Source organism: Leucopleurus acutus (assembly GCF_964270905.1).
Source record: "Leucopleurus acutus genome assembly, chromosome: 19".
NCBI classification, from domain to species: domain Eukaryota; kingdom Metazoa; phylum Chordata; class Mammalia; order Artiodactyla; family Delphinidae; genus Leucopleurus; species Leucopleurus acutus.
In genome coordinates this window covers 1,210,883-1,232,940 of record NC_139161.1, presented here as the reverse complement: position 1 = coordinate 1,232,940, position 22,058 = coordinate 1,210,883, and the positions used below count along the sequence as shown (strand labels likewise).

The 22,058-nt window shown below is 41.5% G+C and overlaps 1 protein-coding gene across 12 annotated transcripts in view; it reads right to left on the bottom strand.

Moving 5' to 3' along the window:
* CEP112 (centrosomal protein 112) overlaps positions 1 to 22,058 on the bottom strand; it is a 422,061-nt gene that overhangs the window by 136,587 nt on the left and 263,416 nt on the right. For all 12 annotated transcript variants that reach the window (XM_082861163.1, XM_082861173.1, XM_082861172.1 and 9 more), the window contains one exon: positions 18,922 to 19,152. In XM_082861163.1, coding sequence (XP_082717289.1) covers positions 18,922 to 19,152 — 231 coding nt within the window. The remainder of the gene's footprint in view (positions 1 to 18,921; positions 19,153 to 22,058) is intronic.

The following is a 22,058-nucleotide window of genomic DNA, read 5'->3' as shown; positions in this document are numbered from 1 at the left end:
CCCTAATGTTGTAATCAATTTAAAAAGAGAAAATATTTTTAAGGGTTTTATAATTTTAAGAGACAGGAGTCAGATTTTTCTACATAATTTGGGGATTCCAACATTTAAAAAAAAAAAACTTCTCAACTATCAAAGTGATATTGTTTTTTTAAAAGGACATTCTTTCACTGAGAGTGACATATTACAAGCAATGGTGGGGTTTTTTTTTCCACCAGTTTTTCGTGTGTAGGAGAAATATATTTTGGGCCTGATTTCAATACTGTTGGTTTTGCAAAAATTTTATAGTTATTTAAGTAGCAGAGGTTCTCAATCTAATGCAATATTTAGAATATGTACATAAACTATTATCTTAAATCATTTGGATGTTTAAAAGAATGATTAATATGGAGAGTCAAGACCAAGAATAACTTGTATCTTAAAAAGGGCTTCCCTGGTGGCACAGTGGTTGAGAGCCCGCCTGCCGATGCAGGGGACACGGGTTCGTGCCCCGGTCCGGGAGGATCCCACGTGCCGCGGAGCCTGCGCGTCCGGAGCCTGTGCTCCGCAACGGGAGAGGCCACAACAGTGAGAGGCCCATGTAGTGCAAAAAAAAAAAAAAAAAAAAAAAAAACGAGGCCCTTAAAATATCTGTGTATTACTGTTATTTAAGAAGCCACACGTGTGTCCTAGGACACACTCACATAAACCAGGACCTCCGTGTCTCATAAGCATTTTCTCTGGTTAGTGTGACCTCACCTGACTCTTCATACGTTAGGTTTGTTTTGAGAAGTCATTTTCTAAAATTCATCAGCCTAGTGATAAAATATGCTAGTGCGAGAAATAAAATATGTTGACATATGTTGCTTCATTACATTAAAATTAATTCCCCCACAGGGAAAACTATCAAATACCAGATACTTATCTGATTATGTAGAAATTCCAAAGAATCTATAAAAAAAGTGACTGGAACTAATAAGTGAGTTCAGAAAGGTCACAGGATAAACAATCACTATAACAAACTCGATTGTATTTCTGCATATTAGTAATGACCAATTGGCAATTAAAGTTAAAAAAACAAACTCGATCGTATTTCTGCATATTAGTAATGACCAATTGGCAATTAAAGTTAAAAACATGAAATGACAGGCATAAATCTAACAAAATAAATGCAACATCTATATGCTAAGAGCTATAAACACTGATGAAAGATATTAAAGAAAACTAAATAAACGAGAAGACAGTCTAAGTTCATGGACTGGACTACTCAATATCATTAAGATTTCAATTTTTTCCAAACTGAGAAATAGATTTAACACAATTAAAAGAAAAATCCCAGCAGGATTTTGTGTAGAATTCATTATGCTGACTCTAAGAGCAAAGGAACTACCATAGGCAAAACAATTTTGAAAAAGAACACAGTTGGACAACTCACATTAAAAGTCTCCAAGACTGACTATAAAAGCTGCAATAATTAAGATGGTGTGGTACTGGAAAAGGAAAGACATATATGTCAATAGAACAAAATTAGGGAGTCCAGTAGTGCTGCACACATGGACAGTATACTGATTTTCAACAAAGCTGCAAAGGCGATTCAATACACACAAGACAGTCTTTTCAACAAACAGTGCTAATACACGGAATCTTAATCTGTATCTTGCACCAGTCCCCAAAATTGACTCAACACTGAACATAAATATAAAACTTAAAACTACAAAACTTGTAAAAGAAAACAGGAGAAAACCCCTGTGACATTAAGTTAGGCAAACATTTTCTTAGATGTGACACCAAAAGCACTATCTATAAAAGAACAAAATGATAAACTAGACTTCATAAATATTAAGAACCTCTGCTCTTTGAAAGATAAAGGAATGAAAAGAAGCCACTGACTATGAAAAGAGTTTTCAAATCACATATCTTATAAAGGACTTGTATCTAAAATACATAAAGAACTCTCAAAATTCAGTAATAAGAAAGTAAACAACTTAATATAAAATTAGAAAAACACTTAAATAAACACTTTACCAAGGAAGATACTCAGATGAGCAATGCACACGCGCAAAGATGCTCAGCATTATTAGTTAGCAGGGAAGCACACATGCAGTGAGGCACCCCTACTAGGACGGCTAAAGCAATATTACAAACTCAAGAATACCAAGTGCTGGTGAGGAGGCAGAGCAACTGGAACCACTACGCCTTGCTGATGGGAGTGCAACATGATATGACCACCGCGGAAAGACTGGCAGTTTCTAGTAGAGTTAAAAAATAGGTTTACCATATAACGCAGCAATCCCACTCCTTGCTATTTACGCAAATGAAATAAAACATTTATGTTCACACAAAATCTTTACATGAATGCTTAACAGTCCCCAAATTTCTCAACGAACTGGTACATCCATGCAATATTATTATTTAAAAAAAAACGAGCTACTGTGACACACACGTGAATGAATCTCAAATGCATGATGTTAAAGGAAAGAATCAGACTCAAAAGGCTCATATCGAATGATCCATTTATATGACACTCCGGAAAAGGCAAATCTATAGCTGCAGAAAACAGATGAGCGGGTCCCAGGAGCTGGGGCTAGGGGGAGGAACGGGGGCGACACCCAAGGTCTGGAGGAATATCTGAGCTGATGGAACAGGTATCTTGATTGTGGCGATGGTCTGTCAAAATCTGTGGAATTATACATCATCTGCATGTAAGTTATATCTTGATTAAAAATATTTTAAAAAGAGAGCAATTGATGAAGAATTACAGGAGTATCAGAAAGAGCATGATTTCTCAGGAGCTGGTGTAGGAAGGGGGAGACGGACAGGCCATGTGCTGAACGAGGATGAGTTTGGCAGGTCTTCCAGGCAGAGGGCACTGCCCGCGTGGAGCCAGGAAGGGAGAGTGTTTGCAGCCTGCTTGTTTACAGAGCGAGCGTCTGGCCTGGGCACAGCACAGATGTGTCTGTGGTGGGGGAGACACCATTCACACTCATTTTGATGGCTACTATAAAAACAAAAGAAACAAAGCAAAAACAACAAGTGTTGGCAATGATGTAGAGAAACTGGAACCCTTGTGCACTGCTGGTGGGAATGTAAAATGGTGCAGCAGCTACAGAAGACAGCACGGCAGATTTCTCAAGAAATTAACAACAGAATTATCATATGATCCAGCAATTCCATTACTCAATATATACCCAAAATAACTGAAAGCGGCAACTCAGACATCTGTATACCCATGTTCATACCAGCATTATTCACAATGGCCAAAAGGTGGAAGCAACCCAAGTGTCCATTGATGGGATGAATGGGTAGACAACAGGTGGTCTATACATACATACAATGGAATATCATTCAGCCTTGAAAAAAAAGAAGTTCTGACATACGCTAAAAGGTGGATAAACCTGGAAGACAATATGCTAAGTGAAATCTGCCAGTCACAAAAAGACCAACGCTGCTGGATTCTACTCGTGTGGGGCACCTAGAGTCGTCAGATACAGAGACAGAAGGTAAAATGGTGGTCTCCAGAAGCTGGGGGATGGGTAAACAGGGAGTTAGTGTTTAATGGGCATCATGTAGGTTTTGCATGAAGAAAGAAGTTCTGGAGATGGATGGTGCAATGATTTAAATGCACTCAGTGCCACTGAACTGTACACTAAAAAATTAAGGTAATTAAAATTAATAAGAGGGAAAAAAGGAGAAAATAGAAGAGAGAAATGAGGTTATATAAATCCTTTGTCAGGAAACTAAGGTGCCATGGTAACTCACGTTGCCGTGGGCAATGGTACCCGGAAGGTTTTGAGCGGGAGTGGGGACGCCATTCGCTCCCAGCCCACCTCGTCCTGAAGGTTCCGCCTGACGCTGTTCCTTGGTGCTCCTCAGGGCAGCTGCCCAACAGATCTAGACGGAGGCTCTGATTTCAGTCACAGGGAATCAGAGTTTCATTCCTTCCATTGCCCCCGCCTCATTAAAATAACTCTCCTTGAGGCGAGAGGCCATTTTGACGTTGCCAGGGCCTGATCCAGCCCAGCAATGAGATCTGTCTTTTAGGAAGACCCCTGCCCTGTGTCTCAGTCTTACCTTCTTCTCTTTGAGGCCAGATGGTCCTGTGTCCCTCAGGGGCCTCAGACTACCAGCCTGCTCTGTCTCGGGGGTGTTACCATGTTCTCCTTTCATCCCCACCAGACGCAGGGCTTGACTCTCCTTGAGAGACGAGGAGTCTAACGTCAGAGAAGCCCACATTTCCTTTGACCCTCCGGAAGATTCCAGAAGCTAAGATGAGAGCCAGATGAACAGGCTGCAGGACAACCCTCTTCGAGGCTAATGAGGGCCGCCCTGCCCTGACAGAAAGATGAGTCAGGGGACAGGGATTCAGGCAGGGGTGGGCAGGGGCTACTGATGTCACAATCACGCTGAACAGTTTCTGATGTAACTCGTGTAACTGCTCATGTAACTCCAGGGTTGAGTACCAGCACATCCCTTTCTTTGTGACTCTGGTCTCCCAGGGGCAGAAAATGGGAAGACAGTTGAAGATGCCCTAGGGCCTACGGGCAGGGCAGTAAGATAACTAGATGGTGACTTTTGTACATCACTGTTCAGCTTACAAAGTGGTTATAACATAGAACATTTAGAAAAAACGGAAAAATATAATTTAAAAATCCCATATAAACCCATCACACAAAGAAATGAGCTAGCATATCTCCATTCTTCCCCAAATGTAAGTTTATCTGTAGCTTACTTTTTCTTAGTCTCACGTCCCATATCAAATCCCTCAGAGAGTCGTGGTGGCTCCAACATTAGAATACATCCAGAACCTGACCACCCGCGCTGGTGCCACTCTGGTCTATGTCACCACCTCTCAGTAGGGTTACTGCAGTGCCCTCCTCATTGGCCTCTCACCTGTGCTCTCGCACGACTAGAATGACCTTTTCCAGCCTGAGTCAGATCACGGCACGGTACTCGGCTTTCTTCCATGCCTGCAGTTAAAGTCCTTACGACAGGCTCGAAGGGCCTGTGTGGTCAGGACCCCTGGGGTCCCCCGAACCTCATCTCCCACTTCCTCTCCCTGGGCTGCTCTGCTCTCTTCACAGCGGCTTCCCTGCTGTTCCTTGGCCACGCCAGCCATGCTCCTGCTGCCATGTCCTTGCACTGGCTGTTCACCCTGCCGTACATTTCTTCCTCCAAATACCTACAAGGCCGACTCAACCCCTTCACTGACCTTATCAGTGAGGCCAACACTGACCACACTATTTAAATGGTCCCAACTCTGGAACTCCAGAGCCTCCCTTGATCTTCTCTGTCATTTTATTCAATAGCACTCGGACACTTTTAAAAATTCCATGTATGCTGCTTACACAGCACGTTCTCGGCTTACGGTCTGTCTCTCCTGCTGGAATGTGAGCTCTGAGAAGGCAGGAGTATCTGGCTCTTTGTGCGCTGCTGTAGCAAGCGTCTAGGACCACTCTACACAGAACAGGTATCAAATGCTAAAAGCATTACAAACGTGCCATTGCCTGCTAATTCCCCTTAGCATCAGTTCTTCTTTTTTAAATAACAGTCCCCCCAACTTGTAATGCGCACATGCTAACAAGTCCCTGCTTCTGCAGGCACAGCCCTAGGGCTAAGATTCCTCCAGTGCAGCGTGAGTGGGGATGACGCATGCGATCGTTGCCATGGCACCTCCTAAAAAGTACTTACTTGTCCTCATCTTCCTCCCCCCTTCCTGCTGGTTGAGAAGTGGTGACAGCTGGAACCATCTAAGGCAGAGGTGGAAGCTCCACATTGAAGATGACAGAGCCATTCCACGAGCCAGCCTGGGTTCCTGAATGACCTAGTGGGACGGAACAGTTTGTTCCCACCCCTGAAGCAGACTGTGATGAGAGAGTGAAGTAAACTCCCAATCTCACTTGTCCACGGTTTTGGGGTTCTTTTTTTACAGCAGCTTAGGCTCATTGTGAAGAATATGGAGAAGACTGTATACAATTTTTCACTTGTGATTTATCAATATAGTGAATTATACTAATAGCATTCCTAATATCAAGCCATCTTTGCATTCCTGGAATAAAACCCATGTGATCATGGTATATGATGTTTTAAATGCACTATTAGATTCTATTGCCTAATATTTTATTTCATTTTTTAACAATATTCAGAGTGAGATTAATTTCTGTTTAGAGGGATATATTTCTGGGGTTTTTATTATCAATATTATGCTAACCAGGAAAAATTACTAAGTCAAAAGAGACAGATATTTTTAAAGTTAATAACTTAGGTTACTGAAGGCTTTCAGGAAGGTTGTACCAATTTCTACTCACACTAACAACGTTTTAGAGTATTTATTCACTGCACGCTTGGTATTTGGTATTATTAATTTAAAACAAAACATGGTATTATTAAAATAATGTGTTTATTCAATGTATGCGAAGTAGCATCTTGTCTCAATTAGCGTTTCCTTGATTACTTGTGAAGAGGCAGAAGTTTATTTAAGCCAACTGCACTTTTCCTAGTCATGTACATCATTTTTTTTTTCTGTATCCTGTAATGTATTCAATTCAACTCAGTTAGTTGACCACTTATAATCATTATTTAATCATCACAATATTGAATCAGGAAACCCTGCCTCACATAGCATGATTGCTTCCCTTCCATTATGAACAGTGGTTAGAACAAGACGTGACTCTCAGCCCAGAGCTCTTCCACTGCACTATGCTCTGACACTCAACACCCAACACCTAACGCCTATCAGCTCACCATCTGCCCTCCCCTCACAGAGACTCTCTAAGCAAAATAAGGCAAGAGTGTGGATAGGAAGGCTCTGTCTCTTTACTCCAACTTCCTTAAGTCTCCTAATAAACTTTTGAGCTAAGTGCATTGAATGCTACTGAAATGTTAGTCTGGTGTGGGAAAAAACATCAGTAAAGGCTAGTTGGGGTATTAAAATAACTAGAGTCTAGTTATCTAAACCTAAGTTCAGTATTAATGTCAAAAAGGCACTCATTTAAAATATATGTATTCAGCATTATAATGTTTAATAATTAAGTCATAGGATATATAAAAAGAAAAGATGCCTCCTTTACATAAAAAGTACCTTCATAATTAGGGTAATCATATAACTTAGCATGCAAGCTGGGACATGTTTAAGAGTGAAAGAGGCTAGGAAAACGTTAAATCATACAGGATACTGGGACAACAGGTATAAACAGGGACTTTCCTGGGCAAATTGGGATGTATAGGCTCACTATTTATGGTAAACTATCAAGATAGTGCCATAAATTATTATTTATGTTGTTATTTGTAATCATGTCATCATTGATGAAGATACTAATAAAACAGATTTTTTCATTTTATTTTCTTCAGTGTTATGAAAAAAAGATGCCGTGTCCAATAAGACTCCTATAAGTTTGGCCATGAAGCTGAAAGAATCAAAAAGGATTGTACAATTATCATTACTAATCTTAAACACACACACACACACACACACACACACACACACACACACATACAAAGAGAAACTCTGACAACAACAATTATTAGTAAGGAGACTGAATCATTAATCAAAAAACTCCCAACAAACAAAAGTCCAGGACCAGATGGCTTGACGGGTGAATTCTACCAAACATTCAAAGATATTTAATACCTATCCTTCTCAAACTTTTTCAAACAATTTAAGAGGAAGGAATCCTTCCAAACTCATTTTACAAGGAAGGCCAGCATTACTCTGATACCAAAACCAAACAAAGACACCATAAAAAAGAAAATTACAGGCCAATATCCCTGATGAACATAGATGCAAAAATCCTCAACAAAATATTATCAAACCAAATTGAACAATACATTAACAGTATCATACACCATGATCAAGTAGGATTTACTCCAAAGCAAGAATGGTTCATAATTCTAATGGTTCATAAGGTGATGACACACCACCTTAACAAAATGAAAGATAAAAATCATTGACCATTTCAATAGATGCAGAAAAAGCATCTGACAAAATTCAACATCCATTTATAAAAGCTCTCAACAAAGAGGAAATGTACCTCAACATAATAAAGTCTGTGTATGACTATCATATACAACTGTGGAAAGCCAAAAGCTTTTCCTCTAATATCAGGAACAAGACAAGGATACTCACTCTGGTCACTTTTATTTAACATAGTATTGGAAGTCCTAGCCACAGCAATTAGGCAAGAAAAAGAAATAAAATGCATCTAAACTGAAAAGGAAGAAAAACTGTCACTGTTTACAGATGACATAATACCATATATAGAAAACCTTAAAGACTCCACCAAAAAATTGTTAGAACTAATAAATGAATCCAGTAAAGCTGCAGGATATAAAATTAATATATGGAAACCTGTTGTGTTTCTATACACTAATAATGAACTATCAGAAAGAGAAATCAAGAAAACAATCCCACTCACAATTGAATCAGAAAGAATAAAAACCTAGGAATAAATTCAGCCAAAGAGGTGAAAGACCTGTACACTGAAAACTATAAAACACTGCTGAAGGAAATTAAAGAAGACACAAATAAATGGAAAGATATTCTGTGCTCATGGATTGGAAGAATTAATACCATTAATATGTCCATACTACCCAAAGCAATCTACAGATTTAATGCAATCCCTACCAAAATTCCAGTGGCATTTTTCACAGAACTAGAACAAATAATTCTAAAGATTGTGTGGAAACACAAAAGATCCTGAATAGCCAAAGCAATCTTGAGAGAGAAGAACAAAGTTGGAGATTGATATCATGCTCCCTGGTTTCAAACTATACTACAAAGCTATAGAAATAAAAAAGTAGTATGGTATTGGTATAAAAACAGACCTACAGATCAGTGGAACAGAATAGAGAGTCCAGAAATAAAACCACACGTGTATGGTCAATGTACGACACAGGGGGCAAGAGTATACAATGAGGAAAGGACAGTCTCTTCAATAAGTGGTGCTGGGAAAACTGGACAGCTACATGAACAAGAATGAAACTGGACCACTATCTTACACCACATACAAAAATAAACTCAAAATGGGTTAAAGACTTGAAAGACTTGTAAGACTTGAAACCATAAGAATCCTGGAAGAAAACATCGGCGGTAAGCTTCTGACATCAGTCTTAGCCGTGTTTTTTTGGATCTGACCCCAAAGGCAAGAACAACAGCAGCAAAAATAAACAAATGGGACTGCCTCAAACTAAAAAGCTTCTGCACGGCAAAGGAAACCATCAACAAAATGAAACGGCAACCTACTGAATGGAGAAGGTGTTTGCAAATTATATCTGATAAAGGGTTAATATCCAAAATATATATAAAGAACTCATACAAATCAACAATAAAAACTAAACTAATTAAAAAATGGGCAGAGGATCTAAATAGACATTTTTTCAAAGACATACAAATGTCCAAGAGACACATGAAAGGATGCTCAACAACACTAGTAATTAGGGAAATGCAAATCAAAACTACAATGAGCTGTCACCTCACACCTGTCATGATAGCTGTTATCAAAAAGACGAGAAATAACAAATGCTGGCAAGGATGTGGAGAAAAGGCTACATCTGTACACTGTTGGTGGGAATGCATATTGGTGCAGCCACTACAGAATATGAGAAATTAAAGATATAACTACCGCATGATCTAGCAATTTCACTTCTGGATATCTACTTGAAAAAAATGAAAACACTAATTTGCAAAGATATATACTCCTCTATATTCACTGCAGCGTTATTTCCAATAGCCAAGATATGGAAACAACCCAAGTAGCCATCGATGGATAAAGAAGACGTGGAATACTACTTAACCATGAAAAGAAAGAAACCTTGCCACGAGCAACATGGATAGACCTTGAGGGCTTTATGCTAAGTGAAATAAATCAGACACAGAAAGACGAATAGTGCATGATTTCACTTATATATGGAATCTAAACAGCAAAACAAAACCCAGACCCATGGATACAGAGAATAGTTTGACCGGTTGCCAGCGGGGAGTGGAGGTTGAGGGGCAAGATGAACTGGGTGAAGGGGATTAAGAAGTACAAACTTCCAGTCATAAAATAAGTAATAAATTAAACAAAATAAACAATGGGGATGTACTGTATAGTATGGGGAATAGAGTCAATAATACTGTGTTAACGTTGTATGATGACAGATGGTAACTAAACGTACACTGTGGTGATCATTTCATAACGTAGAGAAATGTTGAATCATTATATGTTGTACACATGAAACTGATATAATATTGTACGTCAAGTATACTTCAAATAAATAAATAAATAACACTCCTGTAGGTAGGTTTGGCCACGAAGCCAAAAGGATCAAAAGAACTGTACAGGGCTTCCCTGGTGGCACAGTGGTTGGGAATCTGCCTGCCAATGCAGGGGACAGGGGTTCGAGCCCTGGTCTGGGAGGATCCCACATGCCGCGGAGCAACTGGGCCCGTGAGCCACAATTACTGAGCCTGCGCGTCTGGAGCCTGTGCTCTGCAACAAGAGAGGTCGCGACAGTGAGAGGCCCGCGCACCGCGATGAAGAGTGGCCCCCGCTTTCCGCAACTAGAGAAAGCCCTCGCACAGAAACGAAGACCCAACACAGCCAAAAATAAATAAATTAATTAATTAAATTAAAATTAAATTAAAAAAAAAGAACTGTACAGTTATCAATACTAACCTTACACACACACACACACACAAAAGGCTCTGGGCACAAACACCTGCTCATTTACTTGCTCCCGACTCTCTTAGTTTGGGTATCAGTCTCTGAGGACGGCAAGTAAACTGCTCTACTTTCAATAACGTACCGATTACTGTCACTTGCTGCACTGACCTAAGAGTTTTTCCCTTTATTTTAGGTAAAAACTTTTCCCTTAAGAACGTCCAAAAAGGATAAAACCAACAACAACTGGTGAGTGGCAGAACTCCCATTTATACTGGTACGATTAGAGTATTAGAAAGTTAGGCTACAGAATGACAAGGGGGGTTAATCTTAGAAACTTTAAATGTTTACTTTAAAAATAAACAATGATTCATTTATAATTCTAGATCTGATTTTCAAATAATCCCTAACGTAAAATACACTGTCTTTTCATTTCCTCCTAGTAAAACTTAGCTCTCCAGCCTAGGAAAGCTGTAGCCTCGGAAGTGAAGCTACGGCTTTGCTCTCCCAGATCTGCTGGAAAACAGGAGCCCTCTGCTACAGGAAGCAGCGCAGGTAGAGGGGGTGCGAGCGGTTCTCAGGGAAACGGTGGGGAGCTGTGCATCAGGCAGCAGCGCTTCTCCACCTCACCCGCCCGCGACTCTGCAGCCCACGCAGGAGAGGGCGGTGAAACCCTGGCAACGTAACTATTCAAGCACGAATGATGACAGATCCTCTGCTACTTCGGCTGAATAAGCAGACACCCCAGATACGATTCCAGTATTTAGTGGGATCACTGTGAAACAGGTGCCTCGCATCAGAATCAGAAGAAGTGGGAGAGAGCTGGAAATCGATGCTAAACTGAGTCTCAAAGGAACACACAGTGCCTCTTGTTACACAGAGATACATTAACTGATTGAACTAAAATATCTGGTTTGGACTGATTTGCATATATTGTCAAAATGACAAAAAATCTTAGCTTTTGTAAAGACATAGACCCTTTCACCATTCAAAAGAAGGTTTACGATTGAGGCCATTTGAAGATACTTTAAAATGCTAAACAATATAAATGAACACCAATCCATCATATTCAAATTACGAACACACCCAAAGTTTTCCAAGTTTCCATTTGTGCAAGGTTTTTCTTTTCCAGATTAATTTATTGTTACTTTTAGAGGTATCATTAGAGTCCATTATACCAAGCTGTGGGTTAAAAACCCAGAAGAAAACACCGACTTGAAGTTCATCAACGTTTGTGGAATACTGTAAAAATCAAATGGGATGTTGTTTGTCAATCAATTTTTATAAATCTGAACTGTTCGAGAATCATATTTAAAAATTTAAGGATACAAACTTCACATTTTTAGCAAAGGAAAAACTCAGGGAAAAGATCAAAGTAAAAAGAACAGAATTGAGATTAAAAATCCATTTTAAGCCAAAATGACGTCTTCATAAGTTAATATTAATCCTTTAATTATAAATTTCAGAGGTTTAAGTAGTTTCTACGACCTTAGCTTTGAATAATTGTACCATACGGAGCTTTTCTTAAATTTGAAAAAGATGCTGAATTGTTGCTCAAAGCCTTTTAATGACTTCAGGCTGGCAGAATTCCAGTATAATCCTTCAGATACCATTAAAATTACAGACCAGGAGCCCAAGCGGGTAAGTACTATGTCAATTTCATAAGAGCATTTTACTTAGTACGGTGTGGAAAATGCTTGATGTGTTCATATATTTTAAAATATCAAATCGTGAAGCTTAAAACAACTACTTATACTGGAGACTTCACAAAGGAATTGATAGATTACACTAAATACAAATAAGAATTTTGTGTATCATGAAATTAAATGACAAAATTAGAAGGCAAATACCAAAAGTACCTGCCACAAAGAGCTTCATCATCCTAAACATAAACAAGTTTATATAAGGTGATGAGGATAACACTAGGACATTAACAGAAGAGAAACTGACAAAGGAGATGAACAAGCACTTCTCAGAAAATGAAACACGAATAACAAATCTATTATATATGTTCAGTCTCACTCTTAAAAATGCAAATTAGAAACAATTAACGTTTTTCACCACCCCCCACCCCAAATCAAAGAAGAGGTTTAATACTAAGGACTGTCTAGATAAAACAGATATTCTGTTGGGGAAAATACAAATTAGTACAACCGTTTTGAAAAGCAATTCAATCCTGTAATTCTACTGGGATCTTAAACTAAGGGGTAAAAAATTTGATGTATGAAGATGTTAATTTTTGCATCAATTTACATAAAAATGTTTAAAGCTAAATGTTTAAAAATAAAGGAATTTCACACTAAATCATGCTACATCCATAAAACACAGTATTATGAAAACTACATTTTCAAAGAATTCCAAATGACATTGGAATATTATTAGCATAGCTCTTAAAAAAGCAAAAGGCATAGCTGTTTATTTAGTATGATCTCAGTCAGCTAAGTTAATATAGCTATTTTATATACATATTAAATTACTACTATTGGTTATCTCTGGGTGGTGATAGTAACAAGGAATTTTACACCTCTCTATTTCCCATATTTTCTAAAATATCTTCTATTTCAAGAAAGGCTATTTTTAAAATAGCTGAATAGACTTCTGAAAGAATGGTAAATTTTAAATACCAAAGTTTTTTTGTTTTGTTTTTTTGCGGTACGCGGGCCTCTCACTGTTGTGGCCTCTCCCATTGCGGAGCACAGGCTCCGGACGCGCAGGCTCAATGGCCATGGCTCACGGACCCAGCCGCTCCGCGGCACGTGGGATCCTCCCGGACAGGGGCACGAACCCGTGTCCCCTGCATCGGCAGGCGGACTCTCAACCGCTGCGCCAGCAGGGAAGCCCCAAAATACCAAAGTTTTAATCAAACATCTGAGAGTTACCCACGACCATCATTTAATAATAATGTTCTTTAATTTTTCAAAGGTTCAGATTTTATGGACTTTGTTTCAATTTGGTTTAAAAAGATTTTAAAAGGCTGGAAAAGCAGCTTTCACTTTGCAACTGTCAATCATTCATTCTCTTGGATTCTCTATTTCAAGTATTTTGACCTTGTGGAGGTATTTCATGTTTCTCTTAACTCAGAGCCATTGAAGATATCACTGGGGTCTAAATCGCTGCTGACAGAAACTCAGGGAGGATCTGGACTTAGGAATTCTTTTATAACCTTAACATTGTAAGTGCTACTGAAACAACCCAGACCCACAGGGAAGGTTACATTTAGATTATTTATTATTCTGGGGTTATTCTCTCCTCTTTGAACCTCAACTTTATACTTAATGAGAGAAAATCAATTTCTAAATCCTCAATTCTCACTGGAGTTTGAAACACTAGCAAATATTTTAACTTTCAGATTTATTTAAAAATGATAAAACATTAAACCTTTTATAAGACATAGTGAGAAGAATTCAAGTAACATGCACGATGACACAACAGGCTAGCAAGAGAATTATCTATCAATTCATTAGAGCTAACTCAAAATTTTATAGTGAGAACTCAAATATCTATTAATTTTTAAAACTATCTTTAAAAGATATTACGCTTTGCATTTAACTAATATGAAGGGAATTACAACAATAGAAATGAATATTTGAATACAAGGTGCATCTTGTCCTACCCAAAGTACACATACTGGGTTGAAAGCAAACTTGGATGAATCAATGGCAATTTTTAATTTATTCGTATTACCATTCACAGTAGCAGAAACCGCAGAACTGAATTTCTAAGTTCATCATCATTCGTTTATTCACTTAACATGTACGAATGCCTACTTTGTACGAGGCACCATGCTTTGGAAACGAATATTTCACAAGGACTGTTTCAGGGAACTCACAGCGCTGTTCTCACTGCGTGGGGAACTCCTTCAACTAGTTAAGGAAAAATATACATCAGTGGGAAATGCAAATTGCTCTTCGCATCAAGAGCAGAGCACTCGTATTTTATCATACGGACTCTGGAACTCATGGCACTAACATGGCAACTTAATGCTCTCCTACTGTCCCCCAGGCCCTCCTGATGCCACCAAGTGCCTGCATTCTAATTCATTATCCACGTCAGCTAAAATCACTCCACTTAAACCCCGCTTCTATCTTCCTGTATCACTTGTGTTCTCAGTTCAGTTCAGGGCATTCCACTCTTCCAGACTCATCCCACCATGCTCTGTTCTCTCCCTGCAGAACCCGAATCCTACCCGTGCACATCCCCTTCCTTCAGCTGCATCCCAACCATCTGCTCAGTCTGCAGCCCAGGGGTCCCACTCGTCTTGAAATTCCTCAGACTGCAGAGACTGCGGTGATACTTTACTAAGGATCCAGATGGCATCAGACAGAAGCTCTTCTCGAGTCTCGTCAGACTTCTTTGTATCCTTCCCAATTCTCTCCTTCCTTCTTCCCCCTAGAAAGTCACGGCTCCTGCCATCCCCTGCTTAACATACACAGGTGAGCACCCACCATGGGCCAAGCTTTCTAGACACTGGCAGTACAGAAGCGAACGGGATAGACAAAGTCCTGCTAATGAGGTTATGGTCTAATGGGGGGTGGGCGTTGCAAATAAGTAAAAAAATGAAGATGTATTCGGAGAGTGAGACGAGCGGTGAAGACCTCGGGAGGTGCTGAGGAGGGAGGGGGACAGGACGTCAGCTAGAGGTGGGGCTGCAAGGAGAGCGGGGGACAAGCGGGAGGACGACTATAGGAGAACGCGCGCGAGAGCATCCCAGGCAGGGAGAGCACCCCAGGCAGGGAGAGCGAGGCGGGTCCCAGGAGCAGAGCACTGCCTGCCGCGCTCACGCCCTCGCCGCTCGGGTCACAAGCCGCAGTGGTGCGCGGGTCTCTCGTCTCTCTCTCCCTCTTCCAGGCATTTCCAGGTGTTTCCACCTAAGCGCCCTCCGTAACTCCCGCTGCTCTCCGGGTGACACCTCCCTGGAGCGTCAGGCTTCCCCTCACCTCCAGCCCCTCGCTCCCCCCTCCCTGACCCCTGCAGCCGTGCTCCGGCCACACCGCCACCTGCAGCGATCCGTCCAAGGTCATCAACGATTCTCGGTTTCCAATCCTGGGGCCCTTCTCTCACCCTCATCCTTCCGGGTCTTCTGTCGCGTTCTTGGCAAGCCTCCTTCCAAATACTCTCCTCCTTCCTTCCCATGAAAATGCCTTCTCTCTCGCGTCCCTCTCACCGTAAGGGCCCTTCTTGGACCATCTCTCTGACTTCACCGATGAAGCCCTCCCCAGCTGCTGGTTTTCCGTCTGTACTCTCCCTGCGCAGGCTCCATTCTGGAGCTACGCCTCCGGTCCTGCTCTTCCTGGGATTAGCTACAGACGTCCCTTCGACCGCAAGGGAACGTCACAGCTGAGTCCAAATGCAACTGACGTTCATAACCGACTTCATCCTCTTCCCCGGGCCAGAGACTGTGACATTCCCCATTCATCCAGGGCGGGGTTTACACCTCACAAGTCTAATCGGCGCCCTGGCTGGGCTGACTCTCAAACACGCCTCCTCTGGCCCGTGCTCACCACGAGGCCCCCACCACATTCCCGTACCTCTGAGGTGCCCTCGGGGACCTGTCACCTGGATTAACCCAGTCCTGCCAGCTACCTCTACACCATGGCACCTTGGAAAGATTCTCCTAATAACCGCTCGAATCTTGACACTTCATGGCTTAAAAATCTTCAGTACTTGGGCTTCCCTGGTGGTGCAGTGGTTAAGAGTCCGCCTGCCGATGCAGGGGACGCGGGTTCGTGCCCCGGTCCGGGAAGATCCCACGTGCCGCGGAGCGGCTGGGCCCGTGAGCCATGGCCGCTGAGCCTGCGCGTCCGGAGCCTGTGCTCCGCAACGGGAGAGGCCACAGCAGTGAGACGCCCGCGTACCACAAAAAAAAAAAAAAAAAAAAAAAACCTTCAGTACCTCCTCACTGTTACCCCATAAAGCCTAATCCCCACCTCAGCTTCGGAGGCCTCTGGCGCCCCCGCCGTCTCCAGGCTCGGCGCTGGCCACTCTCCCTCAGTAGCCGCTATGCCACGCACATGGCTCTTGCTGTGGTCATTCCTGTGGCTTAGAACCTACTAGAAAATCCTACACATTACCCGTGTCCAGTTCAAGTGACATCCATCTCTTCCAGGTAATTTCCCCTGATTTTCTTAATAGAAAACCATTTCCCCCCAGTTCACACTCTACCTTGCATTACAGTTATCTGTGTACGTGTGTGTGCCCTGCAGCCACTACTGTTTTATAATCTCCTTAAGGACAGTGCCTTTTTTTCCCTTTTTCTGTGTAGCCCCAAAGTGCCTGGGATAATGCCTTTGAGATATAGAAAATATTCAAGAAATACTTGCCAAAGAAATTACTGATGGCTAATACTAATTTCTTTTATTATCTGTAACCTGTCAATTCGTTAGTAACACATATAAACCTATCCTTGAAAAATTCATCTCCTATTAAAAAGAAACCTTTAAAATGTGAACACGTGATTCAAGAAAATGAAGGCCTAAACTGTATGTTTTATAAGTCTGGCTTTACCATGTCCAGTGTTTTAAAAACTCGAGGTGCACTGGTATCCGTGCCATTTAAGCACATTTACTTGGAGATACTTTGAACTTTTGGAGGCAGTGAGCAGAGCTGAGGTGCGGTGTGTGTCAGCTCCCAGCAGCTTCCCCATCCGTAACCTTCCCCTTCTCCTGTGCGCTTGTCAGGGGGCAAACACTACTTGGTATCAGAACATTCCCCAGTTCCAGACACCTTGTATATTTTGGCATCAAAGAGCACGATTCCACGCTGCTCTGATGGAATGACTGCTAGCATCCTCACTGGGGTACGAAGGCCCCTCAGCCAGGTCGTGTCCCTGTGGCCTGCGCAGCTCTTGCCGTCTCTCACACGCAGCAAAGGGCACGTAACTCCGCTCGCTTCGTGGCTCCAGCAAGTCGCCTTGGAGTCACGCTGGGCGACTCACTCACAGGTTCTCTCTCCCTCCGCCTCTCCCCCGACCCCCCACTCCCACGTCTGAACCCAAAGCAGATCCCGTCAGCTCTGCCTGCAGACCATCAGACCGTAACCCAGCCGGACCCGTGTACCACCTTCAGTGCTACTGGCCAAGCCCAGCAACTCTCAACTCTGGTCTAAATCACTGCAATAGCTTTTGAACTAGTCTCCCCACTTCCACCTTCACCCTCGGCAGGCGGGCGTGGCCCGAGAGCCCTCTGCTCCAAACACGCCAGGCTTCCTCTACTTATGGGGGTCAAAGCCAAGCCCTTGCAGTGGCCTCCACAGCCCTACGGGGCCCGGTCCGTCCCCAGAGGCCTCGTCCCTGACCTCAGCCCCTCGTCCTCCCCTCCTCCGTCTTTCCCAGCCACACTGGCCTCCTTGCGGTCCCTCCAGGAAGCCAGGTGCACTCCTGCCTCTTCACTCCTGCCTCTTCAGAGCCCTCTTCCGGTTTATCTCTGGGTTCAGAGCCAGGCTGCCACGGGCCCAGTCTGCTGAAATCTGACCCTCAGGTAAATGACGGTACTGATGCAAAGTGAGCACCTTAGGGCCACGATCCAGGTAAAATTAGTAGAGCAGCACCCGGAATGGCATGGTATGCTCTATGAAGACTTCCCATTTAAAGATCAAGAAGAGGTAGGAAGAAAATAAAATCAGAAGATTCTTAAATTACCCTTTCCCAGTGTCTTGATCCCAGGATAGAGGTTGGTCTTAAAGAACTCAAGGGGCAGTTGACAGTTGTGATGATTAATAGCAATTCGCTTTTACTACCTGACTAAAATATTTACACTTTTCCAGAACACCAGAAGAACAAATATTTGAGGCTGTCTCTGGAATATAAGTCAACTCAAAATGTGTAAACATTATATTGACATATATTTCAAAAATGTGTAATTCTAAAGAAAGTTCTTCATTAGAAATATCAATCTGGGAAAATATGTCATCATCTATGGGACACATAAAAAACTGTACAATCTAGAAATGACCATTAGACAACATAAGAAAGATCTGAAACCTAGTCTTACCTTAGGAAAAACTCAAGGTTACAGCCCCAATACTCCTAATCAGTATAATATTTGATAACATTATAACACTTTTCTCACAGTGTATGTTTAATAACTATGGAAGGGATATTCCATACAATCCCTTCCACAAAAGTCAAGGGAAAAGTCAGGAAACCCCCTGAGACATACAGCAAGACACTTAGATTGCTCATTTGAATGGTTTATCAACTGGAGACTAATTCTAAGTCCACCACCTCTTCGAGATTAAATATAACGGTGGCATCAGTGGATTGCAAACACGGGTCTCGACTGTCTATAACACATCCAGGTGGGCATCTTACCTTTTCCAGCGTCATCTCTGTCTCAGCGGCATGAGTCTTTTTCAGCTCTATTTTCATCTTTTCTGACTCAGCCTTCAGTTTGTTGACGGCAGCCTCATGGTCCCGAGCAGTCCTCTGCTTCTCCTCTTCACGAAGAAGACCGAGCTCCACCAGCTGCTGCTTCCGCTGGGAGTTCACGCTGATCAGCTCTTCTCTCAACTTGTGGACTTGTGCCTCCATGTCAGCAATAACCTTGTTTTTAAAAATGGGAAAATGGTCAGAGGATATGACTAGGAGAGCCGTAAAAGAAGAACTGCAAAAGGCTACCAAACAAAGGAAGTTCATTGCTTCCTTCCTCCTGCTTCCCTCCTTCTCCAATCCCATGCCACCCCTTCTAGCTCAGACAGAGATCCTACCGGAAATCGTTTACCACAGACATCACATTTAGTTTTCCTTGTTTCAAACACCTATGTAAATGGAATATTACATGTACTCTTCTGCAACTTGCTTCTTCAAATAGGCAACATTATGTTTCTAAGATTCGTCTAGTACTTGCTACTGTATTTTTTGTTTTTATTTCATTGATTTCTGCTCTTATGTTTGTTATGTCCCTCATTCTACATTCTTGGGTTTTTTATTCTTCTAACTTCTTATCTTGGATATTTAACTCATTTATTTTTATCCTTTCTTCTTTCCTGATTTACATAAACTTAAGACTATAAATACCGCTCTACCATTGCTTAAGGTTAATCTCTTAGGTTTAGATACACGACATTTTCATTACCATTTAATTCAAAACATTTTGAACTTCCATTTTTATTTTTTTCTTTGACTTATGATCTACTTAGAAGTATGTTTCTTAATTCCCAAACCTATGGGGTATACTAGTTTCCTAGAGCCGTCCCAACAAAGTACGAAAAGCTGGGTGGCTTAAGACGACGTTTATTCTCTCGGAGTTCTAGAGGCTGCAAGTCTGAAAGCAAGGTGCTGGCAGGGCAGGCTGCTTCTGGAGGCTCTGAGGCAGAGGCTCCCCCAGCTTTCGGTGGCTGCTTGCCATCCTTGCCTTCTCGATGCATCGCTCCAGCCTCTGCCCCCATCTCCTCGTGGCTGTGCTTGTGTGTCTGTATCTCTGTGTCCAAATTTCCCTCTTCCTATAAGGACAATGGTCACCTTGGACTTAGGGCTCCTCCTAATCGAGCATGACCTCATTTAACTTGATTACATCTGCAAAGACCCTATTTCCAAACAGGGTCACACTCCCAGCTTCTGGGTGGATATGAAATTTTAGGGGGACAACAACCAATTTAGGATGTGAAGTTTAATGACTGTCTTTTTGTTATTCACTTCTAAGTGCATTGTGGCCAGAAAATGTACTCTATACTACGTTACTTCTTTGAAAATTTTTGAGATTGCTTGATGGCCAGAAAATTTTTGAGATTGCTTGATGGCCAGTTGTACAATTTTTTTTTTTTTTTTGCAGTACGCAGGCCTCTCACTGTTGTGGCCTCTCCCGTTGCGGAGCACAGGCTCCGGATGCGCAGGTTCAGCAGCCATGGCTCACAGGCCCAGCCGCTCCGCGGCATGTGGGATCTTCCCGGACCGGGGCACGAACCCGTGTCCCCTGCATCAGCAGGCAGACTCTCAACCACTGCACCACCAGGGAAGCCCGTGTGGTATATTTTTATCCACGCTTTTAAACCTTTTTGTACCCTCAAGTTTTAGCTATATATATATATATATATATATATATATATATATATATATATATATATATATAAATAGCATATATTTTGGAAACTTCTTTTAAAAATCTCATCAAAGTTTGTCTTTTAAAGGGGGCATTTACACAGAAATCTCTTGCATTCCTATACACTAATGATGAAAAATCTGAAAGAGAAATTAAGGAAACACTCTCATTTACCACTGCAACCAAAAGAATAAAATACCTAGGAATAAACCTACATAAGGAGACAAAAGACCTGTATGCAGAAAACTATAAGACACTGATGAAAGAAATTAAAGATGATACCAACAGATGGAGAGATATATCATGTTCTTGGATTGGAAGAATCAACACTGTGAAAATGACTATACTGTCCAAAGCAATCTACAGATTCAGTGCAACCCCTATCAAACTACCAATGGCATTTTTCACAGAATTAGAACAAAAAATTTCACAATTCGTATGGAAACACAAAAGACTCCAAATAGCCAAAGCAATCTTGAGAAAGAAAAATGGAGCTGGAGGAATCAGACTTCCTGACTTCAGACTATACTACAAAGCTACAGTAATCAAGACAGTATGGTACTGGCACAAAAACAGAAATACAGATCAATGGAACAGGATAGAAAGCCCAGAGATAAACCCACGCACATATGGTCACTTTATCTTTGATAAAGGAGGCAAGAATATACAATGGAGAAAAGACTTCAATAAGTGGTGCTGAGAGAACTGGACAGCTACATGTAAAAGAATGAAATTAGAACACTCCTTAACACCATACACAAAAATAAACTCCAAATGGATTAAAGACCTAAATATAAGGCCAGACACTATAAAACTCTTAGAGGAAGAACACTCTATGACATAAATCACAGCAAGATCCTTTTTGACTCACCTCCTGGAGAAACGGAAATAAAAACAAAAATAAACAAGTGGGACTTAATGCAACGTAAAAGGTTTTGCACAGCAGAGGAAACCATAAACAAGACGAAAAGACAACCCTCAAAATGGGAGAAAATATTTGCAAACGAAGCAACTGACACAGGATTAATCTCCAAAATTTACAAGCAGCTCATGCAGCTCAATATCAAAAAAACAAACAACCCAATCCCCAAATGGGCAGAAGACCTAAATAGACATTTCTCCAAAGAAGATACACAGACTGCCAACAAACACATGAAAGGACGCTCAACATCACTAATCATTAGAGAAATGCAAATCAAAACTACAATGAGGTATCACCTCACACCAGTCAGAATGGCCATCATCAAAAAAATCTGCAGAGAATAAATGCTGGAGAGGGTGTGGAGTAAAGGGAACACTCTTGTACTGCTGGTGGGAATGTGAATTGGTACAGCCACCAGGGAGAAGAGTATGGAGGCTCCTTAGAAAACTAAAAGTAGAACTACCATCCGACCCAGCAATCCCACTACTG